The sequence below is a fragment of the Passer montanus genome, unplaced genomic scaffold (genome assembly GCF_014805655.1).
Source record: "Passer montanus isolate IOZ18808 unplaced genomic scaffold, ASM1480565v1 scaffold133, whole genome shotgun sequence".
NCBI lineage: Eukaryota > Metazoa > Chordata > Aves > Passeriformes > Passeridae > Passer > Passer montanus.
Genome location: NW_024360166.1, coordinates 163,097 through 174,124, shown reverse-complemented (window position 1 = coordinate 174,124; position 11,028 = coordinate 163,097). Strand labels below are relative to the sequence as shown.

Genomic DNA, 11,028 nt, shown 5'->3' with positions numbered 1-11,028 from the left:
AGGCCCTGTAGCCTATTTATTGCTACATCTGCAGTCACACCACATCATCACACACCCCCGAGGAAGCTTTGTGGCATCTGGAAAAGTACTGACCAGTATGTCCCCACATGGGGACCAGCAGTGCCCTGGCAGAGCCTTGGTACAATTATCACAGGGAATTTTTGTATGCCAGGGCCATATCTCTGCCTGACAGTGAACTGGGAGATTGGTACGAGAAGGAATAAAGCTGATGTGCAGTTCTGGCCTTGTTATCCGAGGGAAGAAATGGCTCCTGCAGTTATTTATAATTTGCCTCTGTGCCACATGCAGGCAGTCAGCACTCACTTAACAATGGCTGAGGGGAGAAGCTGCAGCCCTCCAAAACCGCTGTTCAGGTTTGGTTCCAGCCTGGCAACTTTGGTGATCTGTGCTCATGTCCAGAGATGCTGGGCTGTGTCACACAGTGGAATGACAAGTGACAGCAGTGTCCTCAGCTGTCCCTGTGGCTGACATGCCACCCTGGCTGGGGACAACTGGGTCTCTGTAAGGTATCAATCTCTGAACATGATTTAGGAAAATTGAGGGCCACTTTGGGAACACTGCACTCCTCCCTATGATGTCCTAAAAAGCACAATCTTTTGAGACACACCTGATGCTATGTCACATTTGCAAAGGAAAATGTAAATCTAATAAATATTAATTCAATGGCACTTACCACCACATTTTTTCTAGTTGCATTTGATTAAATTTTGAGGAGTTCTGAGCAAATCCACAGCCTCTTGTTTTCTATTTACCAGGCAGAGACTGTCCAGAGCATGACAAGCATCTTCTCTACAGCAAAAAACTACTTTCACTGGAGACTCCTGTCCTAATATTCCAAACCCTTTGATTCCCAAATGTCCTGTAACAGCCTGTATAGCCTGTGACAACAGAAGTTGCAGAATGTGTGACATTATCCTTATGCTACAAACACCCATACACATCCATACACCCACAGACCTCTGTACACATCCACACATCCACACACATCCATAGGTTCCACACATGCTGACAACACTGGCTGTTTTGCCCAGCTTCATGCAGGGAGTGGGGAGCACTTGGAGTTGTCTCGAGCCATGGGGTGGGTACAGCCTATTCCCCATGGAAGCCTCAGACCATTTGCTTGTTCCCATGTCAATATCCCAATACCTGAGTGCCAGCTGTCCCCTGGGTTAATTCCCAACTCTGCCTGTGTGGTGACTGGAAGCTGAGGGCTTGAGAGCGGCAGTGCTGCCCTTCATTGGGAACAAGGAAGAAACTTGCAGAGCCAGGAACTTGGTGCCCACAGAGCAGAACACAGAACACCTGGAAAGCACAACCACAGAAGACCAGCCAAACACTACTATTGCTCCTTCTTTGCCAAGTGAAAAAAAAAATAAATCTCCAAAAGTCCCAGCACAGGGACCAGGTTTGACCAGCTTTGTCACATTTTTGTGTTCTCTCTACTAACACAGACCCAAGCAGGGTTTTGTCCATCCCTTCCAGACTGTGTCAGTGCCATGAGACATCTCTGGCTCTTCCCCCAGGGCAGCTCCAGCCCGCTGGTGTTGATTTTCTCCAAACAAGGAGATGCCTATAACAAGGCATCTCCTCACTCCATGGACTTGTCCTTGGAGGAAAGGCACAGCTAATACACAGGGACTCATCCAGTCTGTGAAACACTACCTTAGTTCCCAGCTGTCAAAATTTCCTCCCCAGTTTTCTGACTCCATTCAGCTCCACCAAGAACAGGCAGCTCCTCCAGGCCTTGCTGGGGCTCTGGGGACACAGGAGCTGGCCAGGTACTCCCCGAGTGTCAGCACAGAGCTCGCCCAGGTACTGCGAATTCATACCAAACCTAGAGTAAAGCTGCAGTAAAGGAACAGGCTGCCTTCGAATGTGACTTTTATTGTATCTAAAACTATCTGCAGGTCTCTGCAATGTCACACCCATTTCTGCAGTGATGTCTCTGGGCCGTGCTGAGCAGGGCTGCTCAAGCCCTGGAATATCCTCTTCACAGGCTGGAAGGTGATTTCTGGTCCAGATGTGCCCTCAGAAAAGGGCACTTTTAGGTTCTGAAATTCTGCTTTTGGACACTTTGAAGCTGCTGAAATCTACAACATATATTCCCATTTTTTATTTATGACATGCACTAAATATTCACTGTTAGAATAGGACAGAAACTAAAACCTTCAATATTCTGTTAATTTTATTTCATTAGTGAAATCACTACAAAGTATTGCTGATACAAATCTCCTAGATTTCTAACAGATAGAAATATCTTACCTTCTTTGCCTTTCAAAGCATTTAATTTGTTTGTGCATAGCTCCATCATTTGAATACCAAAGGAACCAAAAGTAATTTGGTAACTTGTTTGTGGCAGATATTCTTCAAGATCTAAGCATTATGATATCACAGCTTAGTGCAAAATAAAATAAGGCAAATAAAGTGAGGTAAATTTTAAAAAGTCTGAAACAAAAATTTAGAAGTATTTTTGCAATGCAGTTTGTCATACACATAGATGAGTTTTTCCAAAAAGTTTTACTCATTATCAGTTATAGAACAGTGTGCCTGTCAATGCTCACCCACCACAATGGGTGTTATTCTTCTTACTTATAACTTGTTGGTGACAAATGCTCTTCCATAACAGCTTAGGCTGTGTGAAGAAAACAAGGTTTTGGTAATTCTTTGTGTTCTGAGTTCTCTAAAATTTAGAAGATTTGTTCAGACAGAAAACATTGTGCTGACATTTATCTTTGTGTATATTTACACTGTTATACATTTTCAATTTATATAGATTTATAAGTAAATCAATACAATAATTAGAATACAAAGGTTGGATCAGTTTCTGTGAAAATGTCAACAATTTCAATTTAACCCTGGAATTGTAAAATCAATCTTAAATTTATTTTTTTTTAATCAACATTTTTCAATAACTTATTGTTCTTCTGGAAAATCCTGGATCAGCACTAACATTTCAAAGACATTTTAACAACAAAATGACTGGACATTACTAGCATTGGGCCCTTCCCCTGCATCCCTCACAATATCAATGTATTCACTCCTTGGCTCTCTGCAATGTAAAGAGCAAACACAGACTCTAAAACGCTGGGGCAGTGTATCCCTGATGTGCTGCATCAGTTGAAGCAGAGGGAACTGGGGCTGGGTTTGGGGATGTCCCAGGAAAAGCTGTGCTGCAGGGAAGGGAGGTCACAGCTGTGAGGAGCATTCAGGCTCATTCTCATGCCTTGTTATCTGGGTGAGAGCAGTGACCATCCAGGCCCATCTCCTGCAGCCAGACTTCAGAGCAGAGCAGATTCCTGCAAGGGGAACTCTGCACTGGTGCTGTTCTCCTTCTCCATTTCATGGCTGCTGGCTGTGGGTGCAAAACCTAACAAGAAACTTTGCAAGTGTCCCAGGTTCTAAAGGAAACATCCCCCTCTCCCCACCACCAGGAGCCCTGTCCATCCCTTGCAGAAGCCCTTGTCCTGAACATGGAGTGTGGATCACCCCATAGCCCCCAAGCTCCTCACAGGCTGCTGTGCACCTGGACAGGACAGCAGGTGAGTCCCCAGGAGAATGTTCCAGGCAATGTGACAACTCACCCTGCGCTCAGGAGGCACCTTCCAGCCATGGGGGCTTCCAGCCAGAGCCCTACAGCGATCCCCAGTCTCTACAAGAACAGATGGAGAAAGAGAGACTTTTCTTCTGCAAGACAACAAGGGAAATTTTAACAGAACAATCTGGAAATAACCACATCCACTGAAGCTCTGGAGATCATCAGTTCATTATTTCCCACCTCCTGAAGGGTGATGGGGACAGGGGTCCTGTTCCTAGAGAACCAGTCTCTCCTGGCCAAGCAGCAGGGGTGGGTCCATCACCAGCTCTCCATCACACAGAATTTCTGCTCCTGCAGCTCCCATGCCTGATCCCACACAGTGCAGATCTGATGTGATGAAAGGACTTCACGTGCCAACGTGTTCCCAACTGGTCCTTTTCCAGTTTGCTGGACCTGCATGGTTAAGCAAAGGTTACAGAATTAATGTCTCAGTAAAAAAAAAAAAGACATTATTATTGGATTCAAAAATATCCTTGCATATGCTGAGTTGTGGCACTCACCTGAGGCTCCCCCACTGTGCTCCAGAGTGAGAGACAGCCTCTCGACCAGTGCAGAGCTGCTCCCTCCCCACTGCCCCTCCATCCATCAGGTGCTGTGCCCTGGACCCATGAAGGAGCAGGATGAGATGCTCAGACTGCAGTAGTGATGGGCTCAGAATAAAACCAGAGCTGTCCAATATCTTGCAGCAGTAACTCAGGTTTCACCAGCCACTCAAACAAACCTCAGCCAAAAAGCAAACAAAAAGCCTATGTACATGCTTTGAGCCTGAGCCTGCTTTGCCTGGCAGCAGCTGGGACACATCCCAGGGAGCAAGAGGTGTTGAACACGCAGTTAGCACACCTTCTTCTTGCAGAGGGAGCAAGAATTCCAGTCTGGCATTGTCCAGAGGGCCCTGCTGTCTCTGGGAGCAGGAGGTGCCTGCGGGAGCGAGTGCTGGGCAGGCACTGCAGTGACACCAAGACCACGTTTCACACAGACACCTTTATTTCCATATTTCCGCATGGATGAATGTTCTTTTTCCTGGGATGTACTGGTGGACAGATAATACCCTACGAAATGGAGTTTAGCAAATATATATATATATATATATATATATATATATATATATATATGTCTGGCAAAATCACTTCTGCATTCCTCAATGTGTCAGAATGGATACTTACAATAAACCAAAGGTGAAGGGACACTATTTTGGATTATTTTTTTTAATCTATAACATAAAATAATGTTTGCTCTTTTTTTTTCAACATGATTGTCTGTTTTCCTGCTTATACTTAAACAGAACTGCAGAAGAGAAGAGCCATGCCTGTAAGCTTTCAGTTTTCACTGCCATAAGTTACTATCAGCGGTGCACGTAGGACAACATTTCTGAACTTTACACAAGGGCCAAACTATCAGTTCAGCATATGCCACCACATCAAATGTAAGAGAACCCCTGAATGAGGGATGCAAATAAATCATTGGAATGTAAGTGTTAGCTCACGGCACAATTCAGTTTCACAGCCCCCATGCATACAGATACATGTTTGAGTCCCACTTTTAAAAGTTTCATTGCAAAAGTTTCTTTTCTAACCTAACAGTGTCCCTTGAGAAAAAATACACACTGGGTTTAAGAAAGGACACCCTCCTACAGCTATTTCTTTTTATTATTAAAACCAACATTTTTAAAACCATTCAACAAAATTGAATACAAATTGCCATCAGAGAATAGCATTCGTAACAGTGAAGCTATACATGGCTGATCCTTTAACATGGCTTTAGATATCACAATTTACATTATTTGCACATTTCCTTAGGTCTTTCATGGCACTTCCATAAAGAAGAAAAGTTTGACACACTGCTGCTACTCATCAGAGGCGACCCATGGACACAAGGGTGTTTGCTCCCCACACATATTGCAGTCAGGAAATGCCACTGCCCATGATGTCTGAACCTCAGGGTATTTGTGTCTCAAGCTTTTAGCTTGGCTCATGGTTACTCACAATGTTGCATTGCATTCAGAGGAACAGAAAAACAAACAGCCACAGAACAGGCACGGTACTTTTTTTTCCTTTTTTTTTCTTTTTTTTTTCTTTTTTTTTTGCATTATCATTTATCATATTCCTATTTGTCAACAGATTGTTACCTAAAATGCATGTTAGAAAGGCTTTCTTTATAAAATGCTGGCAGGAAGATGCAGACTAATGTTGGTAACTAGTGAAACAGTCAGAGTCCTGATTCAGACATTATTTAAACATTCATAACTAGCAGGAAATGTGCACAGTTGATAGCACTGACAGAGAATCTGACTGCCTTCTGTCTACTGGCAGGAGGATTGATGAGGGTGGGAGAATGAAGTAGCATAGTGTGTTTTATTTAGAAATCTGTACTAGTGTTTGTCATAAATATTGCATGCCCCATTTATGAGTGAGCGGAGGCTTGGCAAGTTTACAGTAGAGTAACATTCACAGAAAACATGAAAAACAAACCCAAAGCCATTTCCATGCAGAGAGCAGCTCTCTCACAGTCACTGTTGTCTCACCTGGCAGCTGGAGCACACCTGCGATGGACAGATGTTGCTGATGGAAAACCCAGAGGCCTTCTATGCACTGGTGCATCCCAGCCTCTGGCTGTAACAGTGGGATCAGCGACAAACACAGGGAAATAATCTGGTTTGCAATGGCAAGGACTCTGCCACAGATAGATTCTGCAATCTGAGCTTGGGAAAATGCAGCTGTCCTCCTGTGTCAGCTACTGTGGGCTTCAGGTGAAGCGCAGAGCTCAACCCAGGGCTGAACATCAGGGGTGTATGGCAGGGGACTGACTCCAGTGGGATCCAAATCAAAGCTTGTTATCCTCTAAGAGCAGACTTAGCGTGCCTGTCAGCATGTCCCTCTCTACCTGATGCACCCTCATTGTTTCTGGCAGTGAAAAGCAGATACAGTGGAGCAGCAAAGATGGCAGAAGTGCAGGGTCAGTACTGGTACCCTGATCAGCAATGCACGTCAGCACGCGTTGACAGTCACAGCAGCTGTTTGCTGCTGAGCTGGAGCCACACTCAAGAGAAAACAGTGACAACCCTGGTGACAAAGGCAGCCCCAACAGAACTGCTGCCAGCAGGCCAGGAAACACAGATGAGGCCAAATTCATCATGGTAACTCCAGAAATTAATTTAGCTTCAGGGACTATGGCATCATGCAACTAATAACATTTTCTTTTGAAAAGGGCACATTCCAAACACTTCTGTCTGTATGCGCCATTTCATAAGCACCCTTGAAACAAGATTATTAGAGGAAAAGGGCACTATGCTAGCCTGATTCAAATCCTTAATTTCCATTGTCCTGACCGCTTCTCCCTCTGATGAAGTGAACTGCTTAGAATAATAGATTAAGCAGTTTTGATGGGAGGGAAAACCTGGTAATTATATTAAATTCTGTCATTTGCAAAAGTGATTGCAAGAAGATTCAAGAAGGAATGGTGTAAACTGTGTATTATTTCAGCTACAGCTGATGTCTTTACAAGGTGCCTGTTAAATAAAGCCTAAATGACCCAACAGCTGGAGGAAAGGTACTCCCACAGCAGAGCATCACTCCTGCAAATCCCAGCCCCTCACTGGAGCTGCTGGATCACTGCTGGGAGGAATTCATTAATGGTATTTGTATGAAAGGCAATAAACAAGATGGACTAAGGTGTCATTCCTGCAGACATGTAACTTCACTTGAACACCACTTTTGATGGCAAGGGAACGACTTACAGAAATACAGTTAAGGCTACACAGAAGTGTATGGAGGAGCACAGTAAAAGGGGAAAATACCCCATCTTGGGGAATTGGCATTATTATTATACTAGGACTGATCAGACCTACTTCTGTAATCAGGAATTATTCAATAGATGAAATTCTTATAAAATTAGGACTACAGAACTGAGGCATTCTGTATATTCTCTATTAGAAAAACGTTCCACTTACATAATTTTTAAAATATATCTTCAGTGCTAACAGTTTGTCTGTAATATAGTATGTGATACAATAAAAATAATGCTTACTGGATGGGAATAATGCAGCACTATGGCAGGCACTGTCCCATCTGTGTAGTTTGAGCAGCTGGAAGAGTTGGCTGTTCCCTTCTTCCCTTTGCTTCTCAGCCATTGTCTGCCTGGAGATGGCAATGGCACTCTGGTGGGTCAGCTTTCCTAAAAGGCTTCTTCACAGAAGGCTCTGATGTTTCCCAGCTGACAAGTCATCCAACCTTGGTGTAAATTCACTACATGTAAATTCACTACATGAACTTTTCTGTTTTATTAATTAAAAAAACAAACCCCTAAACCAATACTTGGCATTCAAAAAGAAATGGAGCTTATACAAGGCATGCTACAGCCTTGCAGGAAAAAAATATGGGGCCTGGAAGTTGATTCTGAGTCTAATAAGAATTCAAGAACTCCCAATCAAATGTGCTGGGCACTTGGTGGGTACCAAGGTCTGTATGTTGAAACACAGTTGTATCTTTGCTCTTCACAAAGTCAAACAAGAAAGCTTAAATAAATCCATAAGGGGGGAAGGGGGGGGTAAGACCTGACTGTAACGTCCAGTGATGAACCTAGGAAGTGTGTGCCAAACTACAGCAAAAGGACCAGAGCACATGGCCGTGGTGCTGCTGAGATGCACTGTGGAGAATCACCTGGTGTCCCTGGGACTCAGCAGGCAGCTGGGACCAGAGCAGGTGTTCCTCTTTCTGTACCAGCCCTTACACACCTGCCTGGTCTCTTGGAAATTTACCATTCCTGAACAGGATTTGTTCTGTACTTTTATTAATATGTGCAACACGTTCTGCTCCTTTCTGACCCACCCTGGCATGAAGATCACCTGGTGTTCAGGAAGAACTCCACTAAACTCAGAGTAGTGGCACCAGTGCATGTGAGATGATAAACAGGATCTCTGCAGCAATGCGGAAACTGGCTACATGGGCTGTCTGTTTGATGTCCCAGGTACAGTGACTGTTCATTTTTTCACAGACTGACCTGGCAGATTGGGGTTTTGTCAAAGCAGATTAACAGCAAAGGCATCCACAGAACATTGTGCCAAACAGAGGTATGGACTGAGATGTCACTTGCAATAGATGGCTGAATAGCTATCAACATGTGCTATCATAGGGAATTAAGCTTGCTAGATTAAAAGCAGGACTCGTGCCTAGCAAACAATGCTCTGTATTACTCATTGAACTTCGAGCAGCAGTTCTCTCTTGTCGGGATTTATTAAAATATTCACATGCTTCCAAAATGAAACAAAAGTCCACCAGCTTCTTCCGGGGAGAAGTGGTGGGATCAGTTGCATTCAATTGCCATTTGGTTGGACATGTCATACAAAATCCTCACACGCTGGACATGGCTCAGTTGTAAATCTTTCACCCAGAAAGAAGATCTTTGTCACACACAAGTCTCAGACTCCTCCAGTGCTTGTCTGGTTACATGACATTCTCAAAGAGCTGTAATGATCGCATAATATTGTCATCCTGAAAGCAAGAAGAAGATACTCCCATGAAACCAGCATGGACAAGCACAATTCATAAGTCTGCCTCAGCACCAGAGAGATCTGCAGCTGCTCTGGCAGGCAGCAGCCTTGCTCTGGGAATGCTTTCCCCCTCTGTGAACTGGGGCTCAGTGCCCAGGCCTGATTCAGCACAGCAGCTGGCTTGTGCTTTGGCCCTGGTTGGTTTGAGGCACACCAAGCACAGGGTCTTCTCCTCAGCCTGATGTCCAGCATGGATGTGCTGGGCAGGGCACTGGGTTGGTGCCTGTGCTCAACCCTCAGAACCCCGCCCTGACCCTGGGTGTGCAAATGTGTTCTTGTCTAATGTGGTCCACAAGTCCAAATGGAATGGCAGATTTTGAACCAACAAGCAAACTGCCTTGAGGGAGCACTTCCTGCCAGAAATTGCAGTTCAAACCCAAAACACATGCAATCTGTGCAACCTCAGGCTCTCTGAGGTTCCTAGAGCCAAATAAGAAATTTACAGACAGACACAAGGGAAATCCTGGATTATTTCTCCTGAAGTATTGGAATTTTACTTTGAGATAAGAACCAGATTAGTATTCAAAAACATAATGGTGGTTTTTTCCCCCCAGGAATTCAGTTCAGAACAGCTGTTTGCCTGTAACATGAAAACAATTTTCCACATTGAGCAGCTTAAGAGATCTATTGCACTGCATTCCTCAGTTGTTTTGTGAGGCTGCATCATCCCTGTCACTGCTCATTCTGTAGCAGTTGGAAGCCAATCAACCTCTCCAGGATCATGCCAGGGCTTCACTGTCCTCAAGCCAGAGCTGCTGCAATGGCACAGGTGAGCACTGCTGTGCACTTTGGTTTGTTTTTCATAAAGATAAAAAGAATAAATCCTGGTGTTGCAGGGCTTTCTCCTGCCTGCCAGGAAACAGCAGCTGACAGTGCATCAGCCTACCCAGCTCCCAGTGGCAGGATGGCAGCAGAAGGAACCAAACCCAAACAGGGACAGAGAATTAAAACTCTAACAGTTATAGGTAAAGTAAAGCTGCTTCAATACTGAGACTACCTGATCATACACACACCTACAGGCAAGTTATGAACGTGCAGAATAATACACAACACAAATGATTAAAAGAAGAGGGTGACAAAAATAAGCCAAACAATCAGGTGGGACCAAGAATAAAGTAATCGAAAAACATTAGCTTTCTATTATGCATCTGCTAAACAAGGATTTGGTTATCTGAAGTCCGTGACTAAGACTTGGATGTTGCCAGAGGCAGGTTTGACACCAAAGCAACAGAAGCTGGCCCAGCCCTCCACAGTGACCACCTTCCCCTTGCTCAGGGACAAAAGAGCTGTCCAGCTGCAGAACCTGAAAGAAATTTCCAGGCAATATAAAATGCACAGAAGAGCCAATATGCAATTCGGTGCACCAATATAAACATTCCAAAAGGCAGAGGTTACCTTTTACATTATTATTGTAGCGGTCAAATATTAGAGATATCTCAGAGTGAATATTCACACAATCCAGGTCTAAGACAGCAGACATTAGGCCAATTGCATGTTAATGCAGACGCTTCTTTGTGCCAGTGCTAAAAGTACCAACAAATCTTAACACAACCAATCTCATACATGAAATTTGCAAGAGGGGGCTTACTTCCAAAACAGAGGAAAAATGAAAATCATTGCTACAAAGACAGCATTTTCTTTTAATGTTTGACCATGAAAACACCAACTGGTTTTATAACTCAATGCTGTATTTGCAAGAATTTGAGACACCTTTGACTCTGGGCAGTTCCAGCAAGGTGGTACCTGATAACGACATCTGGGGCAGCACACAGAGACAGCAGCAGACTCTCAAAATGAAGAAAAAAAAACCCCAAAACCAAACCTACAAAACCCCAAAACAACCTAAGACAGTTAAGAGCTTTCTACA

The 11,028-nt window shown here is 44.1% G+C and overlaps 1 protein-coding gene across 4 annotated transcripts in view; it reads right to left on the bottom strand.

Annotated features, from left to right (window-relative positions):
* Window positions 1-5,220: 5,220 nt before the first annotated feature.
* Window positions 5,221-11,028, bottom strand: part of LOC120497677 (Kv channel-interacting protein 1) — a 60,906-nt gene continuing 55,098 nt past the window's right edge. For all 4 annotated transcript variants that reach the window (XM_039699444.1, XM_039699447.1, XM_039699445.1 and 1 more), the window contains one exon: window positions 5,221-9,102. In XM_039699444.1, the coding sequence (XP_039555378.1) occupies window positions 9,055-9,102 (48 nt within the window). In that variant the 3' untranslated portion in view covers window positions 5,221-9,054. The remainder of the gene's footprint in view (window positions 9,103-11,028) is intronic.